General features: G+C 45.8%; 1 protein-coding gene across 4 annotated transcripts in view; it reads left to right on the forward strand.

Annotated features, from left to right (window-relative positions):
* The window catches only part of LOC119953394 (insulin gene enhancer protein ISL-1-like), a 51,804-nt gene extending 31,270 nt beyond the window's left edge, over positions 1-20,534 (forward strand). For 3 of the 4 annotated variants that reach the window (XM_038777622.1, XM_038777623.1, XM_038777624.1), the window contains 7 exons: positions 3,098-3,484; positions 3,855-4,170; positions 12,228-12,417; positions 16,225-16,472; positions 17,084-17,358; positions 19,297-19,431; positions 20,302-20,534. In XM_038777622.1, coding sequence (XP_038633550.1) covers positions 4,143-4,170; positions 12,228-12,417; positions 16,225-16,472; positions 17,084-17,358; positions 19,297-19,431; positions 20,302-20,481 — 1,056 coding nt within the window. In that variant the 5' untranslated portion in view covers positions 3,098-3,484; positions 3,855-4,142 and the 3' untranslated portion in view covers positions 20,482-20,534. Of the gene's footprint in view, positions 1-3,097; positions 3,485-3,854; positions 4,171-12,227; positions 12,418-16,224; positions 16,473-17,083; positions 17,359-19,296; positions 19,432-20,297 lie in introns of all 4 variants that reach the window. The other variant, XM_038777625.1, reaches the window with a different exon arrangement.
* The last annotated feature ends 242 nt before the right edge of the window (positions 20,535-20,776 follow it).

Consider the following 20,776-nt stretch of genomic DNA (forward strand, 5'->3'; position numbering starts at 1 on the left):
TGTTTCTAATGGAAGGAACAAGTGGTAAAACTGCTGAGCTGTGTGGAGTGAATAGCTATGTTGACCAAAGTTATACTATTGGCTCTGAGTATTTTGGAGTGAAAATATTCTGGTTCAAGATTAATGTATCAGGCAAATTTTAGTCAATGGGTTCTTTTTAATAGAAAAGGATAGCAATGGTAAAATCTACACGTTAAAATAAAAAAAATCAAACAATGAAACTTAGAGCCGAAGATTACTTTTTCCCGAATCGTAGGATTTTCCGGTCACACCCTGCCCAAGACTGGAAATTCCCACCAGAGGTCAACAGATCTTTAAATGGTCTGCTGAATTTCCCTCCCTGCCTGTGACAGTTCCTGTGGCGGGGGACACCGGAAGATTTACCCTGAGGTCATTGGGTCAACTTGGCTCAATTGGTACCATTCTCAACTTAGTCAGGATGTTGTGGGTACATCCCATCCCAATTCTTCAGCACATAATGTAGACTTCACTTTGGCAGGATGCACAAGCACTTCAGAACAACAATTCAGCTCTCACATTAATGCATGGTTACTAAACCAAGCAAATGGGATGCTAATGTACACATATGCTGATGTACACATATGCTGGCAATGGTGCTGTCCCTTGGATAAGATATTAAACCAAAGTCTTATCTGCATGTTCAGGTTATGGTTAAAGAGCCCAGACCACTGTTTAAAGAAGAGTAAGAATTCTCGTGTTCTTCCCGATATTCCTTGCTCAACCAATATAGCAAAAATGAACAAATCAATAGGTGACTCATTTAATTAGTTCATTGGGTTGTGTTGTTGACATATGACTGCCATGTTGGCACACAGAACAACAATCTGATGAGGCGGTGGTGTAGTGGTATTGACGCTGGACCAGTGATCTGACGAAAACACAGGTTCAAATCCCACCATGACAGGCAGGAATTGAATTCAAATTTAAAAAGTCTGAAATTCTAATGATGACAATTAAACTATTGCCGTAAAAACCATCTGGTTCACTAATTCCCTTCAGGGAAGGAAATGTGTTAGTTACCTGGTCTGGCCTATAGCTAACCTCAAACTCATAAATGTCCTAGCAAGCCATTCAATTGTATTAAACTACTAAAACATTTCAGAGGTATGAAACCGGATCAACCGAGGCACCAATGGCAAACTTAACCCTATCGATCCCACAAAGTCCCCCTTACTAACATCTGGGGCTAGTTATTTAACAGCTTGACATAGTCAATTATCAGACATCACCATCACCATCCTTGAGTATGTCCAGTCCCACTGGCAGGATAGACCCAGCAGAGGTGATGGCGGCACAGTGGTGTACGATAGAGAGAGTTTCCCTGGGAGTCCCCTACAGACACCATGAAGTGTCATGCCATCAGGTCAAACATGGGCAAGGAAACTTCCTGCTAATTACTTTTCACCGAGCCCCCTCTCCCCCCCCCCCCCCCCCCCCCCCCCCCCCGCCCCTTCAGCTGCTGAATCAGTACTCCTCCATGTTGAACTCCATGTTGAGGGTGGCAAGGGTGCAGAATCTACTCTGGATGGGGGACTTTGATCTCCATCATCATGAATGGCCCAGTAGCACCATTACTGGCCAAGCTGTCCGGGTCCTAAAGGGCATAGCTTCTAGACTGGGACTGCAGCAGGTGGTGAAGAAACCAACCAGAGGAAAAAACATACTCACCAACCTGCCTGGCGCTGGTGCATGTGTCTATGACACATTCTGGATATCCTCCAGCACGCTAGCATTGTGGATAGCACAAATGCTTCACAGCGTCAGGGTCCCAGGTTCGATTCCCAGCTTGGGTCACTGTCTGTGTGGAGTCTGCACGTTCTCCCCGTGTCTGCGTGGGTTTCCTCCCGGTGCTCCGGTTTCCTCCCACAGTCCAAAGATGTGCAGGTTAGGTGGATTGGCCATGATAAATTGCCCCTTAGTGTTAGGTGGGGTTTATGGGTTATGGGGATAGGGTGGAGGTAGGGGCTTGGGTAGGGTGCTCTTTCCAAGAGCCAGTGCAGACTCGATGGGCCGAATGGCCTCCTTCTTCTGCACTGTAAATTCTATGAAAATGTTCTGTGGCACTGCTAAATGGGATAGATTTTGAACAGATCTAGCAGTTCAAGACTGGTAAACTATGAGGCTCTGTAGGCCATCGGCAACAGCCAAATTGGATTGGATTGGATTTGTTTATTGTCACGTGTACCGAAATACAGTGAAAAGTATTGTTCTGCGTGCAGACCATGCCACACATGGAAAGAAAATATATAGGGCAAACATAAAATGCACAACGTTCATAAAATACACAATGTACATAAAATACACAATGTAGCAGCCATGTATACCATCTGCAAGATGCACTGTAGGAACTCACCAAGACGCCTTAGGCAGCACTTTCCAAACCTCCGACCACTACCATCTAGAAGGAGAAGGGCAGCAGACACAGGAAACACCACCATCTGAAAGTTCCCCTCCATGCCACTCAACATCCTGACTTGCAAATGTATCACCATTCCTTCACTGTCGCTGGTTTTAAATCCTGGAACTCCCTCCCTGAAGCACTGTGGATGTACCTACACCACATGGACTACAGTAGTTCAAGAACCCCAACTTCTCAAGGGCAATTAGGGATGGGGCTGATAGATTTGGGGCAGGTTTAGCTCACTGGGCTAAATCGCTGGCTTTTAAAGCAGACCAAGCAGGGCAACAGCACAGTTCAATTCCCGTACCAGCCTCCCCGGACAGGCGCCGGAATGTGGTGACTAGGGGCTTTTCACAGTAACTTCATTGAAGCCTACTCGTGACAATAAGCGATTTTCATTTCATTTCATTTTTCATGCTCTCCTGGGCAGTGATGCCCATATCAAATGGCAGTGGGCGGGGGGGGGGGGGGGGGGGGGGGGGGGGGGGGGGGATGACCACACAAAGCATCATTGCATATGAAGTATTTTGAGACATTTCTACACCTGATAAAGAGCTAGCAAATGGAATATTAATTAACTTGGTGAGATTTTCCAGCATTTTCCCTTTCGTTTCAGATTCCAGCATCTTCAGTAATTTGCTTTTCTTCATTAATTTACTTCTTCTGCATTGACAGGAAACTACTGACAAGGCGACCACTTCCAAATTGTAGAGGGTATGTTTGAAGGACACGGTGTCCCAGTGCTTTAATGTGACATTATTCAGATCTACAACTTACATGCATTGAGCACAGAAATATCCTGTCTACATGTTTAAAACATTAATGCTGGAAGAAGAGACCTGTGCATGTATGTTAGCAGAATTGAAGCTTCAACCAGGCAGTGCAAACAGCACAATTGCTGTCTGTCTAAAATCTGAACTGCAGCTGTCTGTCTCGGACCAGTTACTACTCACAAGATAAACCCAGAAATTGGCTCTGACTCTTAAATCAAGCTACATACCTACTGGAAGAAAACATACCACAGTCAAAATCTGGATGCAACACAAATCGCCTTTTTTTAGGGTAAGTACCACACACTGTTAATCATTAGATTGATGATGAAGAATTAAAGGCTATGCAAAATATTTGGAATCATTAACCATAATTTTATGTATTATCTACCAGAATTAACTTGATAAAATCAATACAAATTTTGCCATTTTCCCAAATATTCGCAAACAAGAAGGCTTCAGGGTTTCTCTAACAAAATTATATGTTACTTGTTATTGAAATAGTTCTAGTTGATTGTTTTAGTAGCAAGTCAGGTTGCTGTATGATTTTAGTTGACCACACCATGCCACTCTTAAACTACATACCAGAGTAATTTTGCTGTTAAATGTATATTGTCAATACTGTTACATTTATTTTTGAATTGTGCTCTATATTTAACAAGAGCATCTACTGAAAAAATGCAATCATATCTCCGAGATGGCAAGGAATTTCCCTCCCCAGTTTCATTAATGAGGAGGCGGGTCTCAAATATCGACTTTTCAAAGCCATTGAATAGACGTGAATCAGGAATGCCGACACAGAAGGAAGTGCAGGAGTTGTCCGAAAGACACTGTTATTTCCAAGTCAACACCAACCAGCAAAGCAAATATCATCCACTCCTGAAAGCTGAGAAACAGCTTCAGTCACCACCAGACCTGGTTCCAGACTGGGAAAGAAAAAGCAGTTCATCATGGGGGACCTGGGAAACCCCTCGAAAAGTAAGATTGTCTTGTTTTGTTGTCAAAACTTATTGTGCTAGAAAGTGATCTTAATAAATGAACTCAACAATGTCGATGAGAATGGTATTTTAACATAGCAAAACAAATATTGTACTTTACATAGTTTGATTGACATGGGCATATTTAGTATTTCAGCTGTAGTCTTCAATTAAGTTATCATTATGCGCGCAACTTATTTGAAACTTTTCTTGACATTAGTGAAATATTAACATGAATTTGTTTTAAGAAGCTTTTACTTGAATATTAATACTCACATTTCATAATGCTGATAATGGTTAAATCAGTGTTTATCCTGTCACTGAATTATCTCATGAATGTGTTTTTAGAGTCAAACTTTCACCATTTGGTTTGAAAACTACACTACCTTCATTAACATTGCGATTGTTTCAATTATATATTTTTGATAGCACTGATTTTTTTGAAGAACATTGGCCAAAAAATGTACAAAGTTAGATTGTGTTGAAAGATGGCCTGTATAGGATTGACAGTCTCACAGGTTTTATTTGCATTTAAAAGCCCAAGGTACAGTCAATGGGAAAATTTTAATTTCATTTTGAAGGTAAAAATATTGAAGCAGGAATTTAGGTTAATACTGGCTTTGAGTACAGTTTGCACAAATCTAAACAAAGATTTTTTTTTAAAGAATGATTGTTGGGATTTTAGAGCATTGAACAATGTTCACACTTATAGTTGTCCTTCCAACGCTTGATGAGCAGGAAAGATCCTAACTTAATTTCTGCAAAGCCCGTTCCTAAATTTGTTCAAATTATACCAGTGAGAAACTGACCAAAGAAATCTTGGGATGTCAGTCATTATTTGTCTAAAAGCAGGACAGCAGCTACACCACGATATTAAAATTCACATTTAATTTCAATTTTGGTCACAAGTAAGAAAGAGACTTCACATTTTAGTCAAATGTATATCACCCTGAGATGCCATTTGAAGCCACAGTAGCACAGAGGTTAGCACTGTTGCTTCACAGCTCCAGGGTCCCGGGTTCGATTCACGGTTGGGCCACTGTCTGTGTGGAGTCTGCACGTTCTCCCTGTGGCTGTGTGGTTTCCTCTCGGTGCTCCGGTTTCCTCCCACAAGTCCTAAAAGGCGTGCTGGTTAGGTGAATTGGACATTCTGAATTCTCCCTCTGTACCCGAACAGGCGCCGGAGTGTGACGACTAGGGGATTTTCACAGTAACTTCATTGCAGTGTTAATATAAGCCTACTTCTGAAATAATATATTATGTTGCTATTTTTACATTAACTAAATTCTCTTGTTTCCTTACTGAATTACTGATCATTTCAGAAGTTTGTTAAGATTCCTGTTGAATGGTTTGGGAGTTCAAGTACTTCAGTCACAGACATAAACAATAATTTACATTCGTTGCGTGCAGAAAACTGTCCCACAACATTTTAAAGAGTGACGAAGAGTGAATGGAACCTGGTGGGAATGGGGTGAACACAGGTAGCAAGTTAGTGAATTAAACCAACAAGCATAATCAATAGGCACATTTTATTATTGATTTCTGAACAGAAATATTGAGCCCAAACTTTACGTTCAGACTGATTTTGAGCGCAGTTTCCAAAAATCTGAGGATATGTCTGTAATGATGAAAGAACTTAAGTACAAATGGCTCATCTTTAACATAGAACAGTACAGCACAGAACAGGCCCTTCGGCCCTCAATGTTGCGCCGAGCCATGATCACCCTACGCAAACCCACGTATCCACCCTATACCCGTAACCCAACAACCCCCCCCTTAACCTTACTTTTATTAGGACACTGCAGGCAATTTAGCATGGCCAATCCACCTAACCCGCACATCTTTGGACTGTGGGAGGAAACCGGAGCACCCGGAGGAAACCCACGCACACACAGGGAGGACGTGCAGACTCCACACAGACAGTGACCCAGCCGGGAATCGAACCTGGGACCCTGGAGCTGTGAAGCATTTATGCTAACCACCATGCTACCCTGCTGCCCCTTAACATCTTAAACAGTACAATATATAATTGTAGTTCATGTTAGTAGCAGTCTTAATGATATGATGTTGTGTACTGATATATGCATTTTCCCGTGCATTTCTTATAGTTACTGACAACTGAATTACCTTCCTTGCAGGCACAATCCTATTTGCATTCTAGTTAGGGGTTGATTGAGTGGGAGGTGCTGAATCTTTTATTACATTTATTTTTGGACTCAGTCGATAAAGACCGCACCACAATCTCTTCAGGAGTGGCAGCACAATCATGAAACAAGACAGATGAATTTAATGCACTGAGATTTATTTATGGCCCACTGTGTTTTCGTTTTTGGCTCACCTTTATTGAAGAATGATCATGGCATGGTCATTTCAGAAATTATGCAGGTGTTAATTATGAAAGTTGCACGAAGCAGCGGTTTTATGCATATGGTGACTATTTTTATACAAAAAGAATCTGCACGGCCTCGAGCTCATGGATGCCAATAATGCCATTTAAAGAAAAATGTGAAAAGAGATTCACGCCTGAAGTCAAATAGTTCTGAATTATTCCATGTTGTGAATAGATTGTGTTTGATCAGAACAATGCAGCTTCTGTGCTGTACTGTTCTATGTCTATGTCTAAACAGTATGCCAAACCTTCGTCACCTTGGTAATCTTTGGGTGTGATTTAATGGCCTCGCCGTCCCTGAGTTCAGGCCATTCAAAACGCCTCACAAGATTTAACGAGATCTCGTGAGATGTCGAGATCCAGATTAAGATATTTAAATGGTCCATTTAAATATTTCTGCGCCGTATTCTCCCGGGGCCCAGCAACTACTGACCTCGCATCGGAGACCTCACCAGGGTGTCATTTAGCACTGGTCCACACAAACATGGAACAAGCATAACGGCACCTGAGGGGGTCTTTCCAGATCATTAGAGACCCCTGGTTGGCACCAGGGCACCATGGCACTGCCAGCCTGGCACCTTAGCACTGCCACTCAGGCACACTGGAAGTGCCACCCTCGCACCACCATGGTGCCTGGGTGACATTGCCATGTTGACAGGGGCACTGCCAGAGTGCCAGGCTGGCCGTGTGAAGGTGCCCGGGTGCCATGTTGCCCATGCCAGGGATCAGGCCCGGATGCTGCCTTGCCCTTAAGAGGTGGGGTACACCGGGTGCGATTCAATAGCATCATTGCACCGACTTGGAGTCAGGAGGCAAACTCGGCCTTTAGGCCGGGCGAGAAACCTCACGAGAGTTACTGGACTGATGAGGCCCACACAATCTGGAACATGGCAGGGCCTCATAAATTCATATTTAAATGAGTCGTTTGCCTCATCTAAATATGCGTTTGTTGGATTCACCTGGCACTCTGGATTCGACAGCCATGCCTGCGAGGCCTCAACCAGACACCGTGTTCACACATATGTGAACCAGGCGTGATGGCACCTCGGGTGGAGGGGGGGGTGTCACGCAGGCGATTAGGGGCCCCCGAGTGGTCGGGTCAGGGCAGGGTGGTACCCTGGTACTCCTCAGCACCCGGGCACCTGGCACTGCTAGCCTGGCACCCTGGCAGTGTCAATCTGGCAGTACCCAGGCTGGCAGGGGCACTAACAGGATGCCAGCTTGGCAGTGCCAGGGGTCAGGCCGTGGGGATGGGGGGAGGGGGGGGGCTTGCCCATAAGAGCAGGGGTGAACGGGGGTTTGAGGGCCCCAGAAAAGGTTGAGGAGGTGAAGGGAGGGGGGTTTCTGGAAGCCGGGTGGGGCTGAAAGGGGGCGCCTGGAGATCGGGGTCGCCTTCCAAAATGGTGCCTGGCAGCTGCCTACGTGTGATCTCAATGGAGAGAAACCTCCAGAGGCCAAAAAACAACAAAGTGTCATTAAACAGCGGGGATATTCTCGGTGCTGCAGCTGGCAAGAAATAACCCCCCCCTTGCTCCTCACCCCCCCCCCCCCCCCCGGCGAAACAGGCCCAAAACAGCACTTTAACTTTATTGCCCTTTTTTTTTGCCCATTGTCTTTTTCCCTATCTTGCAAGTCACTTCAAATAGTACTTAATTTTTTTTTTTCATTCTCCTCCTTTCCCACATTTTCTCCCAAATTTACACCCACCAACAATAAACAATAACAAATATGTCAATCCCAATAACAACGATCCCATCCTCCCACCAACCCCCCAACATCAGCCCGAATGTTTACATAAACAAATGACAAAAAGGAATCAGGGATTACCCATAGTCACCCTTAATACACACAGCCCCCCTCCCCCAACCCTCCCACCCATTCCCCCCCCCAACTAATGTTCGATGTTATCCAGTTCTTGAAAGTGTATAATGAATAATGCCCATGACTTGTAGAACCCCTCCGTCCTTCCCCTCAGTTCAAACTTAACCTTCTCAAGGGTCAAGTATTCCAACAGGTCCTCCCACCACGCCAGGGCACAGGGTGGAGAGGCTGCTCTCCATCCCAGCAGGATCCGCCTTTGGGCGATCAACGAGGCAAAAGCTACGATATCTGCCTCCGCACCCGTTTCCAACCCTGGCTGGTCCGACACCCCAAATATGGCCTCCTACGGACCTGGGTCCAGTTCCACGTGCACCACCTTAGAAATTACCCTAAAAACTTCCTTCCAGTAATCCTCTAGCTTTGGACAGGACCAAAATATATGAATGTGATTCCTTCAAAGAATCGGCTCATCCTCGCCCTCGTGAGGTGTGCCCTATACACCACCTTCAGCTGTATCAGCCCCAACCTCGCGCACGAGGTGGAGGCATTCACTCTCCGGAGCACCTCACACCAGAACCCCTCCTCCATAACCTCTCCCAACTCTTCCTCCCACTTTGCTTTGATCCCTTCCAGTGGTGCCTTATCCTTGTCCAAAATAGCTCCATACACCACTGACACTACCTCCTTCTCTAGCTCCCTTGTCATCAGCACCTCCTCCAGCAATGTGGAGGCTGGTTCCTCCAGGAAGCTCTGTATCTCCTTCCTGGCAAAATATCAAACCTGCAGAAATCTAAACATTTCTCCCTGCTCCAGCCCATACTTTGCTTCCAGCTCCTTCAATCTTGCAAACCGACTCCCAAGAAACAAATCTTTTAGCGTCTTAATCCCCTTCTCTTCCCATTTCCGAAAACTTCCATCCCACCTCCCTGGCTCAAATCTGTGGTTCCCCTGAATCAACATTTCCCTTGACCCTGCCCCCAACCTAAAGTGTTGCCGAAACTGCCTCCAGATTTTCAATGAGCTATTATTACCGGACTCCCTGAGTATTTCCCCGGAGCTATCGGGAGCGGCGCTGTTGCTAGTGCTTTCAGTCCCAAACCCCTGCACAACCTCTCCTCCATTCTGACCAACTGGGAATCAATCCCTGTCCCAGCTGCGCACCTTCTCCACATTCGCCGCCCAGTAGTAGTACATCAGGTTCGGGAGACCCAAACCCCCTGCCTGCCTTCCCCTCTGTAGCAGCACCGTTCTCACTCTGGCCACCTTCCCTCCCCATATGAATGAGGTAATCCTTCCCTCAATCTCCCTGAAAAAAGCCTTTGGCAGGGAAATTGGTAGGCATTGAAAAATGAGGAGAAATCGCGGCAACACATTCATTTTAACCGTCTGTACCTGACCCGCCAGTGACAGAGGGAGACCATCCCATCTCGCCAGATCGGCTTTCACTCTCCCCACCAAACTGGTGATGTATCTGTGAAGCTATTCCAATACAGCTACAACACTGGCATTTACCTGGAAATGTGGGAAATTGCCCAGGTGAGTCCTGTACACAAGAAATAGGACAAAACCCACTCTGCCAATTACCACCCTATCAGTCTACTCCCCATCATTAGCAAGGTGATAGAAGGAGTCATCAATAGTGCTATCAAGCGGCACTTACTCAGCTCACGGACACTCAGTTTGGGTTCCGCGAGGGTCACTCAGCTCCTGACCTCATTACAGCCTTGGTTCAAACATGGACAAAAGAACTGAATGCCAGATGTGAGGGGAGTGGCTGCCCTTGACAACAAGGCAGCATTTGACCGAATATGGCATCAAGGAGCCTGAGCTAAACTGGAGTCAATGGGAATCGGGGGAAACTCTCCGCTGGTTGGAATCATACCTGGCACAAAGGAAGATGGTTGTGGTGGTTGGAGGTCAATCATCTCAGCTCCAGGGCATCACCGCAGGAGTTCCTCAGGATAGTGTCCGAGGCCAAACCATCTTCAGCTGCTTCATCAATGACCTCCCTTCCATCATAAGGTCAGAAGTGGGGATGTTTGCGGATGACTGCACAATGTTCAGCGCCATTCGCGACTCCTCAGATAATGAAGCAGTCCATGTCCAAATGCAGCAAGACCTGTACAGTATACAGACTTGGGCTGATAAGTGGCAAGCTACATTTGTGCCACAAGTGCTAGGCAATGACCATCTCCAACAAGAGAGAATCTAACCACCGCCACTTGACATTCAATGGCATCACCATAACTCAGTCAACATCCTGGGGGTTACCATTGATCAGAGACTGAACTGGACTAGCCACATTAATACTGTGGCTACCAAGGCAGGTCAAAGGCTAGGAATCCTATGGAGAGTAACTCATCTCCTGACCCCCCCAGAGCCTGTCCATCATCTACAAGGCACAAGTCAGGAGTGTGATGGAATACTCTCCACTTGCCTGGTTGAGTGCAGCTCCAACAACACTCAAGAAACGCAACACCATCCAGGATAAAGCAGCTGGTTGATTGCTCCCCTTCCACAAACATCCAAACTATCCACCACCGATGAACAGTGGCAGCCGTGTCTACCATCCACAAGATGCACTGCAGTAACTCACTAATGTTTCTTAGACAACACTTCCAAATCCACGGCCACTACCATCTAGAAGGACAGGAGTAGCAGATACTTGGGAACCCCACCGCCTGGAGGTTCCCCTCCAAATCACTCACCACCCTGACTTGGAAATATATCGCTGCTCCTTCACAGTCGCTGGGACAACATCCTGGAACTCCCTCCCTAACAGCACAGTGGGTGTACCTAAACCTCAAGGACTGCAGTGGGTCAAGAAGGCAGCTCACCACCACCTTCTGAAGGGCAACTAGGGATGGGCAATAAATGCTGGCTAAGCTAGTGACGCCCAGCCCATAAATACATTTAAAAAAAATTATCTCATTGCTGTCCATGGGCAGTACGGTTGCACAGTGGTTGGCACTGCTGCCTCAGAGCACCAGGGACCCGGGTTCAATTCCAGCTCTGGGTGACTTTCTGCGTGGACTTTACACTTTCTCCCCGTGGCTGCGTGGGTGATGCGCTATCAATTGCACTTAAAGACTTGAATCGGTACAAGAGAGGCTTTATTACAGTGAGACGTTTATCCTCCGACTGCAGCTGGTGGAATGACAGCTCAGGAGAACTCATACATATTTATACAGCTCCCTGTGGGCGGAGCTAGCCGGCAGGGGCTATCGACGAATTTGTAATACAGGTACTACTGTACATCCCCTAATACAGGCACACACACAATTACACAGTGGTGGATCACCACAGTGGGTTTCCTCTGAGTCCTCCGGTTTCCTCCCACAGTCCAAAGATGTGCAAGTTAGGTGGATTGGCCATGATCAATTGCCCCTTGTTGTCCAAAAAGGTTAAGTTAGGTGGGGTTACTGGGTCAAGGGGATAGGGTGGGGGCCTGATCCGACATAGGGTACCTTTCAGAGGGTTGGTGCAGACTCGATGGGCAGAATGGTCTCCTTCTGTACTGTAGTGATTCTATGATTCTTCTATGATTCTAGGATTGTTCATAGATTTTTTTAAGTAAATCTGTTCCGATATTTGTGGTTATGCCTCAAAAGTAATGAATTTGTTGTGATGTGATTCCCATATTTTTTCTTTTCTTTCTTTCCCTACCATTCAGTAAGTGCTTCTCAATACACCCGTATTGACTGCCCACACTATATCGCCCACACTATATCGCCCACACTATATCGTAATATCACCACACAGGCATTAGATACTATGAAGTCTGGTTTAATTAAGGTGACTGGAAAGATTGATCTCCTTGTGATAATTTCTGAAATGTTGTATTGCAGGGGAGGACTCAACATCTGTATGTTTCGGCTGCAGTGAAGAAATTACAGATCACTACATTCTGAGGGTCCATCCTGATTTGGAGTGGCACGCAACCTGCCTCAAGTGTGTTAAGTGCAACCAGTACCTCGATGAGAGCCGCACCTGCTTCCTGAGGGAGGGAAAGACATACTGCAAGACTGACTATTTCAAGTGAGCATCGTTAAGCCCGCTTGCCGGAGTTAGCGCCGGCTGACGCGTCATATGACGTCAGCCGCGCATGCGCAGTTTGGAAGACTCCAACCCGTGCATGCGCGGGTGACGTCATCGCGTTTTTGCGCGAAACCCGCGCATGCGCGGGCCGGGTTGCCCCTCAGCCGCCCCGCGAATGGATACTGCGGGGCGGTGGAAGGACAAGTAGTGCGCGGGCATCGGGCCCGCTGCCCGCGATCGGTGCCCACCGATCGCGGGCCCATGGCACCCTTGGCACGGCCGTGGTACGGCCGTGCCAATCGGTGCCATGGTTATTAATAGCGAGTTTGTGACGCCGTTTTTACGAACGGCAAGACCAGGTGTGTTTGCCGTTCGTAAAAACGGCGGAAAGGGCTGGGACTTCGGCCCATCTAACAGCTGAGAATCGCTGCCGGCCGTAAAAAAACGGCGGCAGCGATTCGGGTCGGGACTTCGGCGGGGGGGGGGGGGGGGAGAATAGCGGGAGGGCGGCAAAAATGTCGGGAAGGCCCTCCCGCTATTCTCCCACCCGTCGTGGGGTGCGGAGAATTTCGCCCACAATGTGGGAAAGCAGTTGTAATGCACCCCGGTCTCCCCTCACGCTGGCGCGAATGGGTTTTCTTACGGGTGGATATGATTAAGGCGCTGAGACCTGATAATGATGTATAAATTTATTGTAATGCTGCTCTCAACGTTCAACATTAGGATTTCTGTCATGTCACGGGCAGGGAGGTAGGGACTATCGCATCATGCTCTTACGTTGGTGTGAAATGCGATTTGGATATCTCACAAGATTTACCGTTCTTGTCACCGATCCTGCCCGATGAGATCAGGAGCGACAAGTCCTGCCCCAGGGATCTGTTGCTGTCATAATCTCGTTACCAACTCCATTGCACCAAAACAGTATCTGGAACGTTTTTCATGAAAGCATTTGCAGATTTTTTGCATTTAAATAGTTGACATTTAGGCTGCACCGTTTCTCTGTCATAAGGCAATGCAGAAAGAATCTTCTCTGAGATTGACGCCTTCTTCCTGATGTGTCTGCACAGGCAGCTACTGAATAATTCGGCTTCTCCAGACGGTGATACTCTATTACTCCTTAGATTTGGATCTTTGAACAACCAACAATGGTACTTTGTAAATTGCTGCTCGGACATATATTGATGCAGAATAACAGATTTTCCTGAGTGAATACAGATGCGTGCAGCATCTGATAGTTTTTGGTGAGCTATTTAATCAGCTTGATACCCAAATTCTCTTAGCAATCCCCATGCAGCTCACACCATCTATTTGTTATTTTGGACATTCTGATCTGTTCATGTGAAACCACCGGGATTTCAGGTTAAGATAATGGTAGAGGTGGCAAATGAGAAACAAAGACTGTCTGATTCCATCGGTGCAACACACAACAATCAGAGATGTTACAGGAAAGTAAACTTCACAGTGGAACATAAGAAATAACAAAGATTTATACACACTCACCCAAAGTTCCTTCGGCAGCACCTTCCAAACCCACAACTGCTACCATCTGGAAGGACAAGGGCAGCAGATCCCTGGGAAACCCCACCACCTGGAGGTTCCCCTCCAAGTCACTCACCATCCTGATCTGGAAATATATCGCCGTTCCTTCACTGTCACTGGGGCAACATCCTGGAAGTCCCTCTCTAACAGCACTGTAGGTGTACCTACACCTTAGGAACTGCTGTGGTTTAAGAGGGCAACACCACCTTCTCAAGTGCAACTACAGATGGGGAATGAATGCTGGCCTAGCCAGCGATACCCACATCCCATAAATTAACTTTAAAAACTATTAAAGTCTATAAATAATAGAACTGATAATGAGCCCAAGTTCTACACAGTGTTATATAGGTGATATGTAAGAGTGCACACACAGGCTTACTTCACTAAGAGAATCTGAGGTCAACTCTTTTCCACAACTTATTGACGTTGCGGATGTGGCTAAGCATGTTCTTGGTGTAGGGCATGGGGCTTAACCTGGCAAGAAGGAAGGGATTCTGGGGCAGAGCACAGAACTCAGGGCTGCCTGAATTGCTTCAAACATGCTCTATTATCTTGAATGCTGCGTAAGCATGGATTTCGATAGCCCTGCAATATTAGTATCCCTCTGCGCTATTTGAAAAGACAAGCTCCACAGACCATGAAGATACAAAGCAAACAAGAACTTTATTGGAAATGTGTTTACTCACAGGCTGCTAGATGAGCCCAAACTGTCGATGACGTCATCAATATATCACATGACCAAACTCTTAAAGTGGCCTTGTTCCAACTAGGAACAGCCATGAATACACAAGACTTTCCTCCCCTTTTGCATCTGAGGTTCCTGCAATGAAACGTTAACACACAAAAATTTGCAATATAAACAATTAACAAACACAACAGTCGATAACTTAGATGGTTCGGAGGTCGTTGATTCTTGCGTGGTTGTTGGCAAACCTTGGGCGTCTGCTTTTTCATGTTGACTGTAACCTCTGGTGTTTTTGTTTGCGTTTGCACATCATCCGTTGTTGCCTCAGCCGGCGTCGACATCATGTTTGCAGGTCGACTCGGTGTTGACGTGTCCTCAACTGAGGTACTGCCTTCTAAAGTTGTTTCTGGTATTGACAGGTTTTCAGCAGGGTCCAGGCCTTCACTTGGCACAGTTTGTTGTGGACTCTCGGTTGACTCTCTCTGACAAACTAGTTGTAATGAGAGACCACCCCCCTTCTCCTTTCCCCACTGTAGCCACCAAAGTATGGCCGAGGCACATGTTTATAGGCATTTATTTACAGTTTGGTTTTGGTCCTTAGCTTGCCATCAAACCCCCATAACGAACCCGTAGCCCCCCTCCCCGGCTACCTTCCCCCGATTCCCGTCCATTTTCCCCTGATTCTTGGCCACCCGACTATTCTTCCTCTTGTTCGTTGGCCACAAACAGGTCCCGGAACAATGAGATAGACACTCCTGACCCCTTTTAACTTATACCAACCTGAAGTCTGCAGACCAGAGCAGAGCAAGAGGCCTTGTTCCCTGACCCGGCAGTTCCTTCGAGATAAGTATTAGTTTATTTAGCGGTAGGAATAGCTTAATCCTTTTAGCGTGTGCATGGGTAGTTATTATAATTGTATTATAATAAACTCAGTTGTTTGAACTTACTAATTGGTGTATGGTTTTATTGCTTTGAACTTTACCTTGAACTTGTGGCGGTATCTTAACGATACCTGGCGACTCCAGAGCTAAGTAAAGAAACAGAGCCAAATTGAGTGTTAAGCACACTCACCCAGAACGACCAACACTACCCCCACTGAGAAACCTAACATGGTTTGCTGCCCGACTTTCTGAGGGCTCGGGGGATTGGTGTGACCTTCATCGAATCCCGAATCACCACTAAATTGCAGAGGACTCAGGGATAATGTGGATTAATTGGCTCATTATTGAGCCTAATTTGACATCCTGCTCCCCGGGCCTGTGAATCCCATGCCTCTTCCTTCTGCCCTCTGACTTAATTGGGTAGTTTGGCAGCCGGGAGACTGACAAGACCACTTCCATGATTAAATGGGCCGAGTTGCTATGGTTCCTTCCAGGCTGGACTGCATATAATCCAGCCGCAGAAGTTGCAGTCAATTTCAGCGGATTAATCATGGCAAATGCTAACGGTTTTGCTGTCATCATTACTGCAAAATTGGGGTCAAGGTGGTTCCATAGTTTTCTTCGGTCTGAAGTAGCATAGCTTTAAAGTGCCCTTTGAGACTAACAGCATTCCACTCCTCTTATTTTTCTGCTGTTTCTTAGACATTTTTCTGTGAGATGTGCTCAATGTGAAGCTGGACTGTTATCTTCAGACATGGTTCTCAGAGTTAGAGGCCTCATCTATCACCAACGCTGCTTCCGCTGTGTCGCCTGCAATCGACAACTCTTACCTGGGGATAAATGCAGATTGCGATTTGATGGACCCTACTGTATTGAGGATGGCTGGCTTCTGGATTCCAGCTCAATTCAAGAGGACACTTTGCGCTCTGTATCAGACGTGTACATATCAGGTCAGTTAATGGTTCTGCTTAGATTCAATTACACAATCCCCTCGGGTAGAAAAAATATACTGCTAAATAATATGCTGACGTATCTGCTACCTTGTCAAGTCCACAGCACAATGTTGGCAGCCTCATTTGTGCCATGTCTATATAACAGAACTGTTTCAAGTAGAAACTCTTCAGTGAAATACGTGGCCTGCCTCTTTTACCGTGTTGGCCCAAGTCCACGGCACCTTTCAACAGCATAACTGGTTGCACTTCAGATTGTAAAAAGGCATTGGGCAATGTTTGTGTACTTCTCTCTAGGGGAGCGCTGGAGGCCATCTCTTGAGATGATTCTTTGCTGCTTCAGCGATAGCATTGTGGCGTCTCTTGTATTACATTAAAGCCAAAATGTGATGGCAGCAGTATATACTGTCAAAGTGTCAAGGGGACATCGACAAAGTGTATGGGAAATGGAAATGTGATACCAGTGTGACAGGAGGTGCTTCTTCAAAACCTTGATGTTATTATCAGAGTAAAAAAGTATTATCTTACATTGATCCAATCCTAGAGGTATGCTGATATTTGACACAGTGAAAATCTCCCTCTGTCTCAGTTTTGTTTTGTTCAATATTTAGAGAGAGTCAAGACGTGTCAGCCAGCACTGCGAGCTCCAAACCACCCTGATAAGATAACCCGTGTGCGGACTGTACTGAATGAGCAACAGTTGCTCACGTTACGGACCTGTTATGCTGCAAACCCCCGACCGGATGCACTCATGAAACAACAGCTCATAGAGATGACAGGACTCAGCTCAAGGGTCATCAGGGTCTGGTTTCAGAATAAACGGTGCAAGGAGAAAAAGAAGAGTATACTGCAGAAACACACAGACCAGTGCGGCAAGAACAAAGCAGTAAGCGCATATCTTAATCCGTGTGTGACAATAGAATTAACATTTATCTTATTTTAATCTACCCCACTTTTCTACGTTCCCCTCTGTACTCAGACCTATTTCCACCAATGGAAGCCATCTCCCACTGGCTCATCAAGATGGGCATTTTTCACCTTGCTTACTATATGAACTTTTTTTGAACAACATTTTTTTTGTTGTAAATTTAGAGTACCCAATTAATTTTTTCCAATTAAGGGGCAATTTAGTGTGGCCAATCCACCTACCCTGCACATCTTTGGGTTGTGGGGGCGAAACCCACGCAAACACGGGGAGAATGTGCAAACTCCACACGGACAGTGACCCAGAGCCGGGATCGAACCTGGGACCTCGGCGCCGTGCTAACCACTGCACCATCGTGCTGCCCTCTGACTGTATAAACTGAGTGAGCCAAAGGGTGGTAGGGAGGGCGTGTTGGTGTGCAGGAAAGACACTTTTTGAAACTAATTTGGTTGCAAATAATTGGCACATGAAGTTCAATATAGATAAATGTGAGGTAGTACATTTCGATAGAAGAGTAGGGAGGTCGCTTATTACTGGAAGGTGTAAGTCTAGGTGGGTTAGAGGAACAAAGGGATCTGGGGAGTACAAACAGAATCAGTAAACTTTGCACTGCAGGTTAGCAAGGCCATAAAACAAGCAAATCAACCACTAGGCTTTATTTCTCCAGAGACACACCACCACACCCTCCTGCACACCACCACACCCTCCTGCACACCACCACACCCTTCTGCACACCACCACACCCTCCTGCACACCACCACACCCTCCTGCACACCACCACACCCTCCTGCACACCACCACACCCTCCTGCACACCACCACACCCTCCTGCACACCACCACACCCTGCCGACCACCCTTTGACTCACTCAGTTCACATGGGAAGCAACATTTATTTTGTAATTAGAGCTACCTCGTTGGATTCCTGTTCGGCTGAATTAAAATACCATTCAAAGCAATGGTAGGGGTGCTCCGAATAACGAGAGGGAAATTGCGTCAGGGTTTCCACCCCTGATTGCTATCAGGGATTAGTACTGAGTGTGTGTGGTTACCAAGAAACAATGAGCAGGTCTTAATTGTGATGCATGCAGTTCTGGTCGCCATAATTGAAAAAGAATATTGAAGAACTGGGGTGGATGCAGAGAAAATGTAGAAAGGTGATGCTGGAAATACGTGGGTGTACAAATCAGGACAGGATTGACGGGCCAGGTCTCCTCTTTTGAAAAAAGAAAGCTGAAGGGGACCTCATAAAAGTCTTTAAAATTATGAAAGATTTTGATCGAATCGGCACAGGAAAAATGTTTCCTCTTGTGAGGAAGAACATAACTAGGGATCACCAAAACACGAAACCCAATAGGAATTCGGAATAAACTTCTTTACCCAAAGAAAGGTCAGAATGTGGAATGTACTTCCACAGGAGGTGGTTGAAGTGAAGTTGAAGGGGAAACTAGACAAGAATATGAGGGAGAAGGGAAAGGATGGTTACAATGGTAGGTTTTGGTGAAAAAGATGGGAAGAAGCTTAAGTGGAGCCTAAATACTAGCTTGGACTGGTTGAGCCAAAAGGCCATTTTCTGTGCCACATATCGTATGTGTATCCTATATATTTTCAATTAGCAGCAGATTGAAAATCTCCTTAACATTGCTCTATTTTTCAATTATAAAATTCATTATATTTTGATGTAAGTTAGAAATGACACTTCTCTTGTTTTCCTTCTTTATTCTTTGACAGAATGTTCAAGGGGATCTTAGAATGAAAGCAATCAGTTATTACCACGCTGATTATTGCTTCTAAGTACCTGCAACATATGCAAAGTTTAAATGTTTTATCCTCTTCAAATGAGGCGCCACTGACATTGTTTTCCCCAGAAAACTATGCTGTTGTTTTTGATTCTTCAACAGGATATTCAGGGGTTGGTTGGGACTCTGATGATAGCTACAAGTCCACTGCAACAGAAACTTGATATCCACTGCAGCCCTGTTGAGGTACAGAGATACCGGCCACCTTGGGAAGACCTTGGTGACTTCACACTGCAGGTAGGCACAACCACATTCCGGTTACATTTCCAATACCTGCCTGCCCCCATCCGGTGGAAAATCGGGCTCTTTGACCACCATAGGCTGAATGGTTCAGGATGACTGAGCCTATGCAAGCCCAGACAGGTCCCCCTCTTCTTGCTGAACATATCAGATTACAGAGATAAATTATGTCCTGGATGAGCGAGACAGCTGGAAATGCCACTGTGGGGAATTCCCAATCCTGGTCCTGATGCCCACCACCCCTAATGAAACTTGTCTTCAAAGGGATGGTTGGAGGTTTTGGTCTTCGCTGGGAATTTTGGAAAACCCTCAAAAGTGCGGAGACCTGGCAGAACCGCAAGGATTTTTGCGATCAAGATCATATAGATACTTTATTTTACCCCCCCCCCCCACTTCTCCCATTTCTTTCTAGCTAATTACCCTTACATTCTCTGATGTTTTAATAATAATCGTTATTATTCCCACAAGTAGGTTTACATTAACACTGCACTGACGTTACTGTGAAAATCGCCTCGTCGCCACACTCTGGCGCCTGTTCAGGTACACAGAGGGAGAATTCAGAATGTCCAAATTACCTAACAAGCACCTCTTTCGGGACTTGTGGGAGGAAACCAGAGCACCCGGGGGAAACCCATGCAGACACGGGGAGAAGGTGCATACTCTGCACAGCCAGTGACCCAAGCGGGAATTGAACCTGGGACCCTGATGCTGTGAAGCAACAGTGCTAACCACTGTGCTACCATGCCGCCTTTGGTTTTCATCAGGAAGGAGGCAGTGCATCCCTTTTCTGCTCTTGTCAGGATTTGTTTTATTTTGAATAGATTTGTCCGATAATTTTGCAAAAAAATGTTTTTTTCCCCCAGACAGGTTTTCCTGGAGGAAGATCCCATTCCATTTGCAGTAGTAGTGAGGTCTCATCTCTTAGTTCTCAACTCGCTGACATGCAAAACTGTGAAGAATCTCAAGGACCAGACCTCTGACTTTGGCAGTTTGCAGCTACATGTCAACCCATCACTGGAAATTCAACTAAATGGATTTGAAATCTGAACTTTGGTGTATGATGAATGGAAGTTTGTATTGTTCTTGGCAGATTAGGAAGTTTAATTAAAACTGGTGAAAAATGTGAAATCTTTGACTGATACCGCCATAAAATGCACAAATAAACCCCAATTCATTTGAAAAAAATTAAAAAGCGGTCAATGTGATACCCAAAACTAACTTATCTCCTGCAGAGAAATAGCTGGAGTAATATGATATATTATTCTAAACCTGCCTGATTCCCAAGTCACCAGTTGTTGTGCACATTAGACTCTTTTCTCTATAGCTTTACATTATTTTCATC

This window comes from Scyliorhinus canicula, chromosome 18, assembly GCF_902713615.1.
Source record: "Scyliorhinus canicula chromosome 18, sScyCan1.1, whole genome shotgun sequence".
NCBI classification, from domain to species: domain Eukaryota; kingdom Metazoa; phylum Chordata; class Chondrichthyes; order Carcharhiniformes; family Scyliorhinidae; genus Scyliorhinus; species Scyliorhinus canicula.